This window comes from Nyctereutes procyonoides, unplaced genomic scaffold (genome assembly GCF_905146905.1).
Source record: "Nyctereutes procyonoides isolate TBG_1078 unplaced genomic scaffold, NYPRO_anot_genome, whole genome shotgun sequence".
In the NCBI taxonomy this organism is placed as follows: Eukaryota; Metazoa; Chordata; class Mammalia; order Carnivora; family Canidae; genus Nyctereutes; species Nyctereutes procyonoides.
In genome coordinates, this window is record NW_026575139.1 from 7,502,168 (window position 1) to 7,519,272 (window position 17,105).

Genomic DNA, 17,105 nt, shown 5'->3' on the forward strand with positions numbered 1-17,105 from the left:
CCTTCTCCCGTTCCAGCCAGTTGGCTTCCTCTGGTGTGCAGACTTCCTTGAGTCAGGCTCCTATCTGGGAACAAAGTCCCTTGAGTGAGTGAGCTCCCTCAGGCAACTGTGGGCCACTTTCCCCAAGCTGAGAGCTGCTGGGGAGGGGTGCAGGCTCAGTGGGAAGGGTAGGCACTGGAGGGACTGGAAAATGTGCCGGACTCTGTCCAGCTGTGGACACTAGGATCAGAGGGTAAAGAATGAGCCAGGAGGTAGAGAGGGGGAAAGAAACAAGGCAGAGCCAGCTCGTGATGGGTCTTGCAGACCACATTATGGATATGGAACTTATCCCAAGAGTGGTGGGACACTATTGCAGGATTTCTCATTAGAGACTGTGTTTCATCAGCCCCCCCCCCCCATACCAATCTCTCTCACGGTCATCATTATCATCATGGAGGCTCACATGTGTCCAGAGCACTGTGCTAAACACTTTCTAAGTGAATCCTGTTAACAGGTCTACAAGGTGGATGCCATCATTATCTCCACTTCCCCAGATGAGACTCAGAAAGGATAGGTGAGATGTTCAAGATCATGTAATAGGGACTCCTGGGTGGCTCAGTGGTTGAGCACCTGCCTTTGGCTCAGGGTGTGATCCCGGAGTCCTGGGATCGAGTCCTGTATCGGGCTCCCTATGGGGAGCCTGCTTCTCCCTCTGCCTGTGTCTCTGCCTCTCTCTGTGTCTCTCATGAATAAACATATAAAATATTTAAAATAAAAATCATATAACAAAAAGAGTCCTGACCAGAACAAGAACTAGAATCCAGGTCTACCTGATTTCAAAGCTTTGGCTGTGGGTTTATAGCCCCTCTACAATCATATTTGCATCAACACATGTCACTGGCTGCAGAGCGAAGAATCAGAATTAGCAGATGGTGGGGATCAGAATCAGAGATGGCGAGAGTGACGAGATGGCGGTTAGACACGGAAAGAAGTAGATAGGTCCAGGAAACACTTAGGTGGAATCTAAAAAGAGGTGCTGATCCTTTAGGCAGAAGGAATGAGGGAGAGGGTACATTTACCGGTGAGCCTGGTTTCTGGCACGGGCATCTGGACGGAGGTGTAGATGGAGCAGGGCCCTTTTTATTGACACAGAATACAAATTTTCTTTAATGGATGAGGGAATGAATGAATACATGAATAATGGAGAGGTCCCCCAAAATGAAGTGGATAATGAGTTCCCCATCGCTGAGATTATGCAAGTAGTGGATAGACAACTGTTTAATCTAGACATTGTAGAAGACACTCCTGATTTGAAGGGGAGATCAAACGCAAAGTACTCAATAAATACATTGCATGCATGAGTGATTGAATCGCTGCCAACCCTATGATTCTAGGTCTTCATGGGGCCCCACTGGCACCTGACGGGAGCTTGGTGATGGGTTACTCCTGCGGGGATGTAGGAAGGGGAAGGTATCAAACTCTATTAAATTTGCTTACATTTCTACTTCAGTGTATTTTAGAGTCTACATCTTAATACATATTAGGAAGTTTACATATTGGGTATAAATGATCAAAATTCTTTACTTATAAGGATACACAATCATAGGAGCTTGGGCACCACTGTTCTTCTGCAGGACAGAAGCCCCAAGATAGGTAGACTGGAAATAATGACCACCCCCCCACCCCCTACCAAGGCTCCTGACTGCCTATTGCAGTGTCCTCACAAAACTCAGGGTTTCCAGAGTTACAACAAATGAAAAAGCTCTGCAAAAAACTCCTCATCCATTTATTAAGCTGTATGGCAAAGACACGTTTCCACATTTCACCCATTTCTCACTGTTTGCGAAATGCTCCCTCTTTACAATGTAACGGCTCTTCGAGTTTTTTCACAGGACAGATGTTCTTTATCACAGTGTCAACACAACCCACAGGGCGGCTGCCCTCCTGCAGACCCCGAGAGGACCCCTAAGGGACCACTAGGTGCCCAGAGCTGTGAGGCAGCTCTGCTCTGGGAAGGCCTTTACACGCGGCCACACACCAGCTGATGGATGAGCGCCACACATTTGCAAAGATGCAAAGCGCAGCCTCCTTTTTATTCCACCCTGGCAGTATGGGCACGAGTAACTTCGGGTAACTTCAAGTACTAAACCATTGCTACTTCGTACTCAACTGTTTTCTTTCTCCAGCTACAAGTGTGGATGTTTACTGGGACCTAGAGGGGTGTGTGGTGGGGTGAGGGTGGGGGGGGTTTACAAAAGCTGGGAATCCTTTTTGTTTTAAAACCTAGAGCTGGCTTGATGAGGATTTCTAGGCTGTTTGCCATCCCAAATTTCCCGGTCCTTTGGGTTTCCGTCTTCTCCAGAGACACTCTGCTAAGAAATAACTTTTTTGTTTATTTTACTTTTTTATTGAACGAATGAGCAGCTGGGTGCTGCCTACCTTACCAGCCTGGGAGCTGCTGAACTCCTCTGCTACTGAGCTCCCTGCCTTGCCTCTACACCACCTGATGTCGGAGCCTGGCTGGTGCCTTCTCCATTCTCCCCTTGGGGCTTGGGGCTTGGGGCTGGCCCAGGAGACTGATTGTGAAACAGGTAGGAAAACAGAAATGAATCCTCCCTGGAGGAACTGGGGGTCGGGCATAGGGCTGTCTCTTAGAGCTCTGGGCCAGGATGAGGGTCCCTTCCTGCGGCCTGACACCTGGCAGCCGCTCTGCCCACCGCAGGTAAAGCCCCGCCCCCCCGCAGTGCTGGCTGCTGGCCCCCTGGGGACAGCATTCTCCCTTTGTTCAGCTTTGTACCTGTCAGTTCTGTTGTTCAGGGTGTGGGGCCCTCCCCAGAGCTTCCTCACTGCCACACCTGCCTGCACCCAGGCTGCCTTCCTGAGCCAGGGCTGCCGCCGACACCCATGGGGTGCTAGGTCCCCAGGCCCAGTGCTAGGGGAGCTTGGTCCCCAGGCCCAGTGCTTTGGGGTCAGTGACCTTGGGGCCAAATCATCGGCCTGCTGCCCTCGAGTGGCCCCCACTGAGCCACCTTCAAATAAACCATTGGTTGGTGCCCTTGACTGCTGACATAGGAACAATGGTGCGCAGGCTGGCCTCCTTCTGATTCCCTTCCACCCCCCAGTGAGGGTCTGAGCAGGTGATCCCTGGATAAGTTCAATCAGAAGTCTCTCCGGGTCATCGCAAAGCAAACACTGAAGGGGTGGCCTGCCCCCAAATTGCTTGTGTGTGTATGTGGGGGCGGGGCGGGGCGAGGGGAGACAGTACGGGAAGGGAAGGGGGGAGGCAGTTATTGAGCACCTATTATATGGCAGACACGGATGGGTGCTTTACACAACCATTAGCTACAAAGCTGTGGCTTTACAGTTTACTTCCGTTCTGTGTGATAAAGCCACACATTCATGGAGCACCTCTCCTTCCTTCAAAGGACTGCTTTGTCTGTTATTACCTCTCTCAATCCTCACAACACCCTGGAGGTACAGAGGATGAAACAGGTGGGGACAAAGCAATGCGCCACTAGTTATGGGCTGCGGGCATCAGGCTCCTCTCCCCTCTCCTCTGCACCGCCCGCAGTGCCTTGCTTGACCGAGTCGGTCACAGAACAGCCTTCCGGTGGTTGTAAGTGCCCCATCATCCCCGTTGGAGTTTGCAGGTTCCTTCAAGACAGGGATTATATTCTGTTTTCCTTCCCTCATGCCTGTGGTGCTCGATGCTGCATGAGCAGCAGGTGCCAGGTAGGTGCTTACCAGGTTCCTTGGCACACGCTGTCTGGTCCACGGGCGGGGGAAGTGATGGAATCCTGGCCTCTGGGTTCTTACCAGGGATCCCTCAGAGTTAAACCTTCAGTAATCTGAGAAACCATCCTCCACAGTCCCAGCTGAGGAGATCGAAGAGACCTGAGGCCAAACGCCAGCCAGGCCTGGTCTGTTTACTCAGCCGCAGCCCCGAAGTCGGGGGTGGCGCTTCTCCTGGAGGTGGGAGCTGACCCGCTGGGGCAGGGTGGGACAGCACGTGAGAGGGAAGCTCAGTCACTCCTGTCCCTGTCCCCAGGCCCCTTCCACTCCTGGAAAGATGCAGACTGGCCCAGAGGCGGTGGCAAATGAGGACAATAATACTGTCGTGTTTATGGGGCCCCTTGGCTGGGTGTGAGGCCACCCCACCCTCCCGGCCTGGCCCCCCTGCAGCTTGCGCGGGACAGGAGCCAAGCTCCTGGGTTTTACCAGAGACATCGACTTACTGGCCGAGGCCACACACGTGGCCTGCCTGCCATTCCTCGTCAGGCATATCCTGAAGCTCTGCTGTCCCTTGGTCCTTGCACACACGAACCGTGGTCCTGGCGGCCGCGGCCCCTCACTGGCTGTTCTCCGCCCACTCGGGCAGTTTGTGAATCTGGCGCTCCACCGAGACGGAGGTCCGCAGGGTGCCCATGGAGTTGTCCATCTTGTTGGACTCCAGGACGCAGCCCCCTTTCTGGCACAGTCCCCGGAACACCTCCCGGGACTTCTTGCGGAAGCGCTTGCCCACGATCACGTACACCAGTGGGTTGAGGCAGCTGTTGCTGTAGGCCACATAGGAGGCGATCTGCGTGAAGACGTCCACCAGGTGCTCATGCTGGCAGCCCGACAGGATGTTGAGGCGCAGCAGCGTGTCCAGGAAGGTGCTGATCTGGAAGGGCAGCCAGCAGATGACGAAGAGCAGCAGCACGGCCAGGACCAGAATCGTGGCCTTCCTCTCCGTCTGGATCTCCTTGAACTTCTGCATCTCGTTGTTCCGCAGCACCTGCATAATCTGCACCGTGCAGAAGGTGATGACGGTCAGGGGCAGCAGGAAGCCCACGAAGTTCAGGAGGACGTTGGTGAACACTTCCCAGGTGCGGGATGGGTAGATGATGACGCAGGCGGTGACGTTGTAGCCCTCGTCTCTGTACTCCTTCATGGTCCGGAAGGCCAGCATGGGCGAGCTCAGGAGCAGCGTGCACCCCCAGATCACCAGGCTGTAGAGCTTGGCCCAGCGTACCCCGCGCATCCGGCCCATGGACATGGTTTTCACCAGGGCCAGGTAGCGGTCGATGCTCACCAGCATCAGGAAGCAGATGCTGCTGTAGAGGTTCATGTAGAGCATGGTGTTCACCACGCGGCACAGCACCTCCCCGAAGAGCCAGTCGAAGTTGTTGGCGATGGTGATGGCCCAGAAGGGCAGCCCGGAGGCCAGGATCAGGTCTGCCAGGGCCAGGTTGCCCAGGTAGATCTCAGCCACCGTGCAGCTACTCTTGTGGAGGCAGAAGATGCTGAGGACGAAGAGGTTCTCGAGGGCCGCCAGTATGAACAGGACCCAGAGGAAAGGGGCCTGGATGGTGTTAAGCCAGTTCCACCACTCGGAGTAGACGCAGGGACTGGGCAGGGTCCCATTGAGAGTGGGCATGAGGTCTTGCGAGGTGCTGTTGAACATTTCAGTGCTGAAAGAAAGTGGAAAAGAGGCTGTTTACACCTCGGGTCACAAGAGGGAGGAGAAACAGCTGACGCGGAAGGAGTTGGGGATCTGCAAGCAGCTTCCAGAAGCGAGGTCGGGATGACACTCAGGCCCTTTCTGCCGCACGCTCAGAGACTCGGGTCCAGGCACCCCTGACTCCCTGGGGTCTTTGAGAGGTACCCTGTCTCCTTGGGCTAGGTGGAGAGCTCGTGGTCTTCACCTCGTGGCTCCACTGGGACGTCTCCTTGGCCAGCGTCCATCATCAGCACTAACAATCTGAGTCTTGGACCCTCGAAGCTCCCACGATGGGAGGATCCACGGCACATTCCTTCCTTATCACACGGGCACCTCCCAAGGGAGCTGATCATCTTTCAGCCTCTCATGGCCTGGTCGTGGTGACTAATTGATTAGAGGAGAAAAATGATATCATGCCAGACAGGGAGGTTCCAGCCTGGCTCTGAGACCACAGTCTATCTACCCACACCCTGTCTCCTTCTGGCAGAGGGCAGCATTGTGCTTCCAGAACCTGCATCAGCAAAGTGTTGATGATAATCAGAGGTCGCATGATGGACGGGGAGGGCAGGGGCTTTGGAATCAGGCAGTCCTCCTGGGTTCAAAATCCTGGCTCATTCATTAGCTGTGTGACATTGGGTAAATTAATGAGCCTCTCTGAACCTCGATGACCTGCCTCGTAAAATGGGAATAACAAAATCTACTTCTTGGGGTTGTGGTGGGAAACCATGACAATGCGCAAAAAGCCCCAACCTCTGCACCTGGTTCAATAAGCCTGAATAAGTATTTTTGTGCACCTATTAAGCAACTACAACCAGCACCGCTCTTCGCAGTGCTTGCTCCCGTTAGTGACTTTATCATTAGCCCACTGGCTCCTCTTTCACTCTTGGGCGAGACTGAGGTCATGGAGCAGTTCATTTTCTAGAAGCGTCGCTGTTAAGGCTAATTCATCTCTACCTTCAGCAAAGAGGCATGGGGCTTGGACAGATATGGGCTCCAATCCTAGCTGTGTGGTCTTGGGCAAATTGCTTGACTTCTCTGACCTTCCATTTTGTTTCCTTTGGAGTAGAGTATTACGGTCTTCTCGACTTGCTTTGCATGGCTGTTGCAAGGTTCGAATCTAAGAGTGGGTCTGAAAACACATTGAAAGCAGAGAGCACAGCCCAGAGGGCAGGACCAAGTGGACATTTTCCACATCCTGTGGGGTGGGTGAGGGACGATGGCGGTAGAGGGGCTCCTCCTGGGGAAGGGAGGCGATTCCTTCCTGGGAAGGCTCATGGGGGAGGAGGAGAGCCACAACTTATGGGAAAGAGTCTGCTGTTCATCTCTGGGATTTCCTAGGTAAAGCTCCTCTACTTCCAGGAGCAGCTGGCTGGCTTTCAGCAGCCAGACCGGGCACCGGTGACCAACTTATTCATCAGTGCATTTATCCTTTAAATGTGCCTTGAGCATCTTCTCCGAGCTGAACTCCGCCCTGGCTGTAAGGACCCAGAGGTGAGGACCATGTGTCCCCTGCCCTGCCCAAGCTCCCAGGTGTGGTGAGTGCCGTGGTGTGGAAGGAAGGGCCTGAGGGCACAGAACTGGGGGGTGGGTGGGGAAGGTTAGAGGTGGCTCTGGAGCTGGGTCTCAAAGGATGAGGGACATATCAATGGAGAGTAAGAAGGGCTAGCGTTGTGCGGTGACAGATGGTGGTCGCGCTTGTGGTGAGCCACGTAATGTATAGAGAAGTTGGATCACTGTGTTGTGCACTGCAACCAAGGTAGCATTGGGGGGTCACCTGTACTCAAATAAGAAAACTGAAAAACAAAACAAACAACAGAGGAGAGGGGACAGACCGGGCAGAGGGAGCAGCTTGAGCGGAGCTGAAGAAGTGGGGAAGCCTCTGGCATGTTCTGGAAGGCAGACTAGATGTTGGACAGGGAGACATGAAGTGGTTAGAGATGGGATGCATAAGGGGAAAAGGACGCTGGCTGCTGAGAACCTGAGGCTTTGTCCTCGAGGGCTTTAAGGAAGGAGCAATGGAATAGGAAAAACACTCTAGAAAGATCCTGCTGGTGGAGTGGTGGTTTTAGCATGTCCAGCAATTCTGTGCTACCCTTCCCTTCAAAAGGTAGGTGAATGTGACCAGCTAACAGTGAATGTGACCCGACTTAGGGTTGCTGGCTATGGGGGAGGCTGGCTCCATGTTATGAGGGTGCTCGTGGAACCAACTGGTCCCTTGGAAGTGGATCCCCTGGTCCCAGGTAAGCCTCTGGTTGATCCTGGCACCCTAGCCTTTGAGGATTCCAGCGGAGGCCCCAGACACCATGGCACAGAGGCGAGCCGTCCCCACGGGGCCCTAACTTTCTGACCTGTGCAACCTGGCAGGCGCTGGAAGTAAGGCCCACCGGGGCAGCCTCCTTGGTCCAGCCTTTGGCTCCATTTCTGCAGCTACAGAAAAGCCCCTTCCTCAGTGCCCTGGGCATGGAGATTTGTGTCTCTCAGAGTGTGGCTCTCTCCAGACTGAAGTATGGCACCAGGTGCTGCTTGGTGATTTCCCAGCAATACGGTCCCTTGCCAGTGGGATGGCCCTGGCCCCGGGGTCCTGAGAAGCCAGGGGATGGTCCGAGGTGGCCTGCGGAGTGTGTAACTGGGCATTACGTACCCCAAGGTGGTCCGGTCCTCTGCATAGTAGGCTGCACCCCGCACAGGGCTGAGAGGCCAGGCTGGGCCCTCTCCCCTTTCTTGTGCCAACACTACCCCCTCAGGACCAACCTTCTCTCCCCTTTGCTTCCACTCAGGATCATTCTCCCCACGATCTCTCTTTAGAGTGACTTGGCCTTCTACCAGACGCCAGACAAGTGTTGGTGGTGACCTGGCACGTCTCTAGCTGGTTCCTTGGGTGTTGACTCTGTTCATTTCCAAGTTCATTTGGGATAGCTCGCACATGACCACCGGTACTGTGTCCTCCTTCTGCGTCCCTGTATCCCACCAAACCCCACAGAACACTCCTCTCCCTCTGCTCCCACCAGGCCCACGGGGATTTGAACTCCAGCCCCATCAGCTTTTGTCTGTGGAGTCAACAACTCCTGTTGCTTCAACTGTTGTCCAGGAGATGAGGGTCATGTTCTCCAGGATTTCTGGCTATCTTCCCCTCCCCTATAAATTGTAAATCCCGGAACTCTCTTGACTTACCTGAGAGAGGCTGTAGTGGGCACAGGGTCCTCATGAAAAGACAGGAACATGGGTCTCTTCCAGGCAGAGAACATTTGGACTCAGGGTGGGATGTAAGTGAGGCTCCTGGGCTGACTGGGGCGGAGAAAAGACAGTTAGATGGGGGGGGGGGCTGGGGACCATAAAACACACATAATCTCCACCAGGAGAGGGAAACAGAGTCCTTTACTTAGTAAATGTTTATTAAGCAGCTACTGCATACCAGGTGCTAGGGACACAATGGCACCATGTCGTGTCCTCCAGGAGCGTACAGTCCAGTGGAGAAGCTAGATGTTACCGAAACAGTCACTAATTAATTGAAAACTGGCATAAGTGCTAGGAAATAAAGGTCCCATGACAGCATCTAACACGGAGTCCTACACCAGCCTGCTGTGGTGGGGGTGAGTGGATATTTATTTTGAGACCCGAGGATAAACAGGAGGAAACTGGGTAATGAGAAAGGCAGGTAGGGGGGAGCAGGTCCAGCCCATCGTGGGGGCGGCTCCTCCAGGGTGCCCTCAGGTTCTGAGAGATGTAACCCTTTCTGCCCAGCGGGGCTCCCGCAGGCAGAGCCTCTCTCTAACCCTCTTTGCACTTCAGTGCACGGCCCACCCATGCACAGCACAGCTTCCAACTGTGAGGGTCCACGGTGGAGGGTGTTTTCCAATAAATACGGTACAGCCCTGTAATACTAGTTCCTCTTCCTTACACTTTTCTTAATAACCTTTGCTTTTCTCTAGCTCACTTTGTTGTAAGGCTGTTCACGTTATCGGTGAAGCTTCTGGTCAACAGCAGACCATCAGGCAGTTCAGTTTTGGGGAAGTCGACAAGTAGATGCAGATTTTTGACAGGGAGTGGTGTCGGCACCCCTAACCCCCCCACTTTGTTCAAGGATCTGCTGTTTTCCCATCCAGAGAGGCAGGCACCAGCTGTAGGCTTGCCTTGCAGAGCAGGTGGGGTGTAGAGACATGAGGTGACTTGTCCACGTGCCATTGCTGATGAGACCTGGAGGTGGGGCCTAGGGCCCAGGTCCAGACCTCCAGCTTGCTCCCCGATCTCACGGGACCTCTTGCTCCTGTCCAGGAAGGATGTGAATCTCCGGGAGCCTGGGTGCACGTGCGTGTGGACGTGTGTAGCCACCCGCCCTGCCCCAGGCTCCAGCCACTTCTCAGCTAAAGCAGCCTGTGCAAACAGCGGGCACATGGGCTTCCAGAAGCCAGCTGTCTGAATTCAGTTGTGGGGGTGGGGGTAAGGCAGTGGCAGTTTCGAAATTACAAGCACATTAGAAAAAGAGGAGACTGAGTCGGTAAGCAGGACGTGAAGCAGAAGATATTTACTTAACATCTGGAAAAGGTTTAGCTGAACCCCTCAGTGGAGCTGAGGTCAGGATTTGAGACTTGCCAGAGGAGCAACAGGCAGCAAAGCCCAGCTGATCCTTCAGAAAGGGGGGGGGGCTGGGGAATGGAAGAAAGATCTAGTCGATTGCCTTTTTGGGAGGCCTTCCCCGGGCCCAGAAAGAAAATTCAGCCGGAGGTCAGAGATCCTGGGTTTGAATCCTTCATTCCTCCATGCTCCTCATTGAGATTCAGGGGGAACAGCAGGGGGAGCTTCCTCCGCCCCGTGGGGCCACCTCTCCTGCTCATAGGCCTCCCTTTACCAGGTGCACAGGTGGCGCGGCCTCTGTCACCCTGGAGAGCGCCCGGGCCTTGCCTCACTGCCCTCCCTTAGGGACCTACCTGCGCGGGTGTTCCCGGATCTGGCCGGCTGAGCCTAACTGCTGGCCAAGGCCTGTAAACACTGCTCTCATTTCCCAAACAAGGCCAAGGGCTTCTCTCTCTCTGGCAATCCTGAGACAGAGGTTTCTTTCTTTTTTTTTTTTTATAATACATTTATTTTTTATTGGTGTTCAATTGGCCAACACACAGAATAACACCCAGTGCTCATCCCGTCAAGTGCCCCCCTCAGTGCCTGTCGCCCATTCACCCCCACCCCCCGCCCTCCTCCCCTTCCACCACCCCTAGTTCGTTTCCCAGAGTTAGGAGTCTTGATGTTCGAGACGGAGGTTTCAAGTCCAGGGAAGTTGATGGTGTGGAGGGAGTGGTGTGAGCGGTGGCGTTTCTCCGGCTACGCTTTGGAGGGGCCCTGGGGAGGACTGTGTGTGTGTGTGTGTGTGTGTGTGTGTGTGTGTGTGTGAGCCACTCTCCCTGCAGCCCCCCGGGGGACCTCGCCAGGAGCTCTGCACGCTGGCTTCCCATGGACTTGGCCAGCCGGAGGACCAGCAGGGCACAGGGCGATGGAGACTGTGAAGATGGGGCACCAGCTCCCATTTCCCTGCCTCGGGGCCTCCGGGGGCCGAGTTCACAGCTCCTGCCAGGGGCCCTTTCCACCTCCCTGGCCAGGATTCTGGAGACAACTGCCTCGTCTCGCTCAGTTCTCAGGGAGGGAGCAGTGGGGGCAGGGAGGGGAACCTCCACTTTGAGCCTCAGCTGTGCTAGCCCTGAGGCCCCCGGGGCACCCCCACATGCTGTGCACACTCTGCAAATAGATCCTCTGTCAAAAAATCCCTCCATATTCCCCCATGTGAATGTCTCTCCTCTTTGCTCCCGGGACCCTGTGGAATATATCCCGGGATTATAACATCCCTTGTTGGAGAGGGATTGGCTGGAATGTGGGAGGGAGCATGGGGGGACACAGTGGCACAGGGCGGGGAGGGGAGGTGGTGGCCCGGGATGTGGCACCCTCGGCGTCACCTTGAACGAGCCTCCTCATTCCCCTGGGTCAGTCCCCCGCAGACCCTGAGCCTCGGGGCTGGAGCGGGGTCCCCAGGAGAGGGGGTGACTCCTCTGCAGCTGGGCTTCCCCCTCGTGCCTCGAACTGATGCTTCAGCAGGAACGCCCAACATCCTGATCCACTTGTTCTCCGTCGGCCTCCGAATCCTAACCAAGAAGACTCACTTTAAAAATATTCCCCTCCGCTGAATCCCATAAACACTGGCCGTCCACGCCGCCAAGAGCAAAATGCCTCTTGAGGCCTCAGGGGGAGCCGATTCTGGTTTCCCAGGAATCCGTGTCGGCGGGGCTCCGGGGCTGCGGCCGCCACAAAACGCACAGGGTCACTTTCTCGAGGGCCAGCCTCCCCCTGTGTGGAGCCCCCAACCCCTGAGCCGGCCGGACAGCTGGAGCTGGTGGGGGGTATTTCCCGCAGCAGGCGGTGTGGACAGACTGGTAAGTAACCGGGGAGCACACGGTCACTCCTCCCCGCGGGGCCGAGGACAGTCCCAGCGGTGCTGGGGTGTCATCCACACCTGTCTGGGATTCGTACCCTGCTTTCAACAAAGACGGCGGGCCCAGGGCCCGAATCTAGCCAGACCCGAATGGCAGTGTAGACAGCCCATTGTATTTCGTTTCTACAGGTGTTTTTTTTTCTTTTTTTGTAAATTTATTTTTTATTGGTGTTCAATTTGCCAACATATAGAATGACACCCAGTGCTTATCCTGTCAAGTGCCCCCCTCAGTGGTTTTTTATGACGGATGATACTCGGTTGCCACTTGGTTGGTATTAGGGGGCACCTGGGTGGCTCAGCGGTGGAGCATCTGCCTTCGGCTCAGGGCGTGACCCCGGGGTCCCAGGATCGAGTCCCGCATTGGGCTCCCTGCATGGAGCCTGCTTCTCCCTCTGCCTGTGTCTTTGCCTCTCACTCTCTCTATGTCTCTCATGAATAAATAAATAAAATCTCAAAAAAAAATAGTCGGTGATAGGAAGTCACAGTTCAAAAGTAAGTCTATTAAAGAAGCAGCTGTGGAGGTGGCATAGCTGTGACGGAGACTGCATGCGGAATGACCGAACCAGGCAAACAACCCCAAAGCACTTCGCTAGAGACTTGTGGCACCAACTGGGGACCCCGGCCTGGCAGCTAGGCTGGCAGGATCAGAAGCAGGTCCTCCTCTGCTGGGCTTGTCATTTGGGGGTTAGCATAACTACAGCCTTATCTCCTAGAGCCGTGGTGACGCCTGCATGAGTCAATACGTGTAGATAAATGCACACAGCCTGCGGGCAACGTGTGGAGAATGTGAGCTGACCGTCCTGCCCCAGCAACAGGCTGGTCTGCTTCAGCCACACCACGGGGCGTAGGGTGTAGGAGGGGACCCTTGCCCGTGGCCTGCTCTCCCCGGCACAGACCCAGACTCGGCTTTCAGACACCGATTCCTCAGCTGGATGGAAGATGAGTGTGTCGTTGGGACGTGACTGGTCTGTGGCTCCAGGGAGACCTTGAGACTTCAGGTCTAGCTTCCCTGTGATTGTGGGTGTTCTCTTGCCTTTTGTGTGTGTGTATGGTGTATATGTGTGTGATGTGTATGTGATGTGTATGTGTATACACGTGTGTATGGTGTGTATGTGTAAGGGTGTGGTGTGTGTACGATATGTGTGTGATGTGTGTATGTGATATGTGTGTGTGGTATGTGTGTGATGTGCTGTGTGTATGGTGTGTATGTGTATGGTGTGTGTGTGTTGTGTGTGTGGTGTGTGTATGAGGGGGTGTGGTGTGTGTGTGTGGTGCGATTGTGTGGCCGTCTCTCCCACTATATTCAGTAGCCCCACAGGGAAGAGCCCTGCCCCCTTCAGCTTTCCGGTCCCCCCTGTGCCCACACTGGTGAGCACTCCCCAGTCTCCTGAAACACTTGCTCCAGTTCCATTCCAGTAAGTGGAGCCTCTCAGACCACCCAGCCACTAGGAGTCAAAGCTCAGCCCAGAGAGAACCGAGGTTGCTTGCGTCACCTTGCAGACCCTCTCCTGGACGCCTCCCCAGAACAGATGCCTTCCTCTAAAATCTGGTGGCCGTGAGTACCAGTGAGGATGCTGTTTACAGCCGGTCACCAAGGAGGACTTCAGGCCGCGTAAACACCAGGGGCGCAGAGGGAGCAGATGGGCTCCTGCACCTCACTGGCCTCAGCAGCAGGAAGAAGCGTGGCCCAGGCACACAGTTTCCAAGGGACACTTTCCCCCCTTTCTCTGGAAAAAATGTCAGAGCCGTCTCTGGGGAAGGGTGGGGTTCCGGGAAGTCAACCCCCACTCTAGGAACTCCTAGAGAGCAGAATTAGAAGCTCCAACTCAATCACATGGGCCTTTCTGGCATTTGGATACTTTACGGGCCTGGCATGTTCTGGAAACATTTGCAGAGAAGGCAAGAGAAGCAGAGGCCCTCTCCCACACTGCTTTCTGCAGCAGAGGGTGGCGCGCACTTACTGGACTCCGCTCGCCCTCAGATGCCCCCGGAGCCCGGCTCGACCTTTGTCTTTTTCCTGCTTATTATGGCAGGTTCTGCTGTTCAGCATGTTTTACTTCTTTCTCCCACATTGGGTTTTGAAGTTTTAAAGATTGGGCAACTTCGTCTGACATCCTATCACCAAGCCTTCCTCTAAAGCAAGCAAACAAACAAAGAAACAAAAAACCCACTCTTTTTGTTTTATAAGATAATATAACCATAGCATTTAAACACACTCAGATCTCCCAGAGTTCTAGCCCTGCACATAGCTGCATGCAGCCGTCCCTTCATCCCCTGGGGTTTTACGCAGAAGGAAATTTTTCCTGTGTTGTTCCATGGTTGTCATAATGATACCTTTAAGAAAAGCATTGCATTTGTTTATTGCTGTTTATGAAGCCATTCCCTTACCCCCATCCATCTTCATATAATACATTTTCCTAGTCCCTGTGCAACTGAATAAAGACAAACCTCATTTAAAATGGGGTCGGTTTAGGGCCATCTGCTTAGTTGGCTAAGCATCTGCCTTTGGCTCAGGTCATGATCCCAGAGTCCTGGGATGGAGTTCCTCCCGGGGAATCCTTGCTCAGTGGGGAGCCTGCTTCTCCTTCTCCCTCTGCTGCTCCCCCTGCTTGTGTTCTCCCTTTGTCAGATAAATAAATAAAATCTTTTAAAAAAAATGAGATTGGTTTGGGGTACCTGGGTGGCTGAGTCGGTTAAGCATCTGACTCTGGCTTTTGTCTCAGGCTGTGATCTCAGGGTTGTGAGATTGACCCCTGCATCCAGCTCCATGCTAAGGTGGAGCCTACTTAAGATTCACTCTCTCCCTCTCCCTCTGCCCCTCTCCACCTCCCTCTGTAAAAAACTAAAAAATAAAAACATAAAATGGGATCGATTTACCAAAAGGATACAAAAATACAGATTCGAAGGTGTGCATGCACCCTGATGTTTATAGCAGCATTATCAATAATAACCAAACTATGGAAAGAGCCCAAATGTCCATTGACTGATGAATGGGTGAAGAAGATGTGGTATGATGATGATGATATATATATATATATATGATATATAGCACATATATGACATATATATAATGGAATATTACTCAGCCATCAAAAGAAGGATATCTTGCCATTTGCATTCTAGTAGATGGAATTAGAGGGTATTATGCTAAGCGAAATAAGTCAGAGACAAATACTGTATAATTTCACTCATTTGTGGAATTTAGGAAATAAAAAATATGAACATATGGGAAGGAAAAAGAGAGAGAGAAAGAAGCAAATCATAAGAGACTTTTTTTAACAATAGAGAATAAAGTGAGGGTTGCTAGAGGGGAAGAGGAAGGGGGATGGGTTAGACAGGGGATGGGCAGTAAGGAGGGCACTTGTTAGGATTAGCCCTGGGTATTATATGTAAGTGATGGATCATCAAATTCTACACCTGAAACCCATTTTCCATATATGTTAATGAACTAGAATTTAGATAAAAACTTGGAAAAAAAAGAAAATAAATATTTTCTCAAATAAAAGAAAATAAAAAAATAAAAAAAATAAAATGGGGTCGGGAGGCCAGCAGGGGGAGCACTCACATCAGGCCTCTCCTCCCAGCCCCACTGCAGTAAATATGAACACTGAGCAGAAAGATTTTGTTTTAGGGCACTTGACGGGATGAGCACTGGGTGTTATACTATATATTGGCAAATTGAACTCCAATAAAAAAATATACCAAAAAAAAAAAAAAGGGTGGGAGATTTTGCTTTAGGACCCCAGCAGAAAGCAGGAAGATTGTTTTCCGGCCCAGCAACAGCCCAGCCAATGAGAGACAGTCACAGCTCAGCCAATGAGAACCAATCATGCTTCCATTTCCCAATTTAGTCTAAAAGGCTTTTTGTTTAGAACAGCTCCCAGTTGGCTCTTCTCTCTGCAGATCACGTCCCATGTCAGGCTTCCAGCGTGGAGCCTGCTTCTCCCTCTGCCTGTGTCTCTGACTCTCTCTCCTTCTCTCTCTCAAGAATAAATAAATAAAATCTTTAAAAAAAGCGGGGGTGGGGGGCGGAGAAGGCATTTCTTTTCTCTGGTCTCGTGACTTGTCCAGGGTTTTGATGTATCTTGTGTGTCCCAAATTGCAATTATCTGCTATTCTCAAATAAACCATTTTGCGGGCAAAGCCAGAGACAGTGTTATTTTTAAGATGCGCCTGCCCCAGACAGGTTGCCCTTCTCCTGTTCCCCAAGGGCATTCCCTATGCTCCCACCTCTTTGTCTTTGCTCCTCTGTCTCAATGCCCTATGCGGGTGGCTGCAGTCTGTGGGGATGACAAGGGCAGCCCAGCTGGCTGTATGGGGACTGGGGGATTGGCAGTCTCTGGGCCTTTGGTTTGGGGCTTGAGTAGGGAGCTTGGCGGATGGGCTACAGAGGAACAGCCATAGTGTGTGCGTGTGTGTGCGTGGGCGTGTGCACCCATGCACACATGTAAATATGGAAGAGCATGGGCTGAGTACCTGGAGATGTCCCCAAGGGGTTGGAATGACAAGGCTCGGGAGTTTCATGACTGAGATTGAACCAGGCCAGAATCCCAGCTGCAGCACGTACTAGCTATGTATAACCTTGGACAAGCAGCGGAACCCCTTCCAGGCCTCAGTTTTTTTCATCTGTCAAAAGGGGATGCTAATAGCACCTACTGTGTAGGTTGCTGGGAGTATAAGGAGATTAATGATTGCAAAGCGCTTAGAACAATGCTTGATATATGTTCAACGCTCCATAAATGTCAGCATCCCCTTCCTCTCTGCCTGTATCAGGTTACTGCAAACAATTTTATTGGAGGAAAGAATTTTCCTTAAAAGAAAATGTTCAATCTACCCCCACCGTCTTTTACGGAAGGGAAAACAAGGCCCAGAGAGGTGATGAGTTGTCTAAAGCCACACAGCATGTAAGTGCCAGCCTGTGACAAGAACTGAGGCCTTGCCTGTCTCCTGCTACAGTGGCGTTTTAGGGGTCTGGTGCAGGCCAGAGGCGATCAGGGGTCTGGATCCCCTCACAGGACTGGGGCCATTGGGGACAGAGTCCGAGGACCTGTCTTAATTGAAACATGGGATTCTGGTGCCAAGCCTATTCCTCCTTCCTTTTTCCATCCACCCCTAGAAGCTCTTCCTCAATTAACCTAACAGGATCCCAGAAAATTAGGGTGGGAAGGGCTT

The 17,105-nt window shown here is 52.9% G+C and overlaps 2 protein-coding genes across 4 annotated transcripts in view; both read right to left on the bottom strand.

Moving 5' to 3' along the window:
* BDKRB1 (bradykinin receptor B1) overlaps window positions 1-8,711 on the bottom strand; it is a 30,226-nt gene extending 21,515 nt beyond the window's left edge. Inside the window, exon 1 of one of the 2 annotated variants that reach the window (XM_055304230.1) lies at window positions 8,633-8,711. The gene's annotated coding sequence lies outside the window, so the exon portion shown is untranslated. The remainder of the gene's footprint in view (window positions 1-8,632) is intronic. The other variant, XM_055304231.1, reaches the window with a different exon arrangement.
* BDKRB2 (bradykinin receptor B2) overlaps window positions 1,745-17,105 on the bottom strand; it is a 30,217-nt gene continuing 14,856 nt past the window's right edge. Inside the window, exons 2-3 of one of the 2 annotated variants that reach the window (XM_055304229.1) lie at window positions 8,633-8,742; window positions 1,745-5,432 (exon numbers count right to left, since the gene is read on the bottom strand). In XM_055304229.1, coding sequence (XP_055160204.1) covers window positions 4,328-5,432; window positions 8,633-8,706 — 1,179 coding nt within the window. In that variant the 5' untranslated portion in view covers window positions 8,707-8,742 and the 3' untranslated portion in view covers window positions 1,745-4,327. Of the gene's footprint in view, window positions 5,433-8,632; window positions 8,747-17,105 lie in introns of both variants that reach the window. The other variant, XM_055304228.1, reaches the window with a different exon arrangement.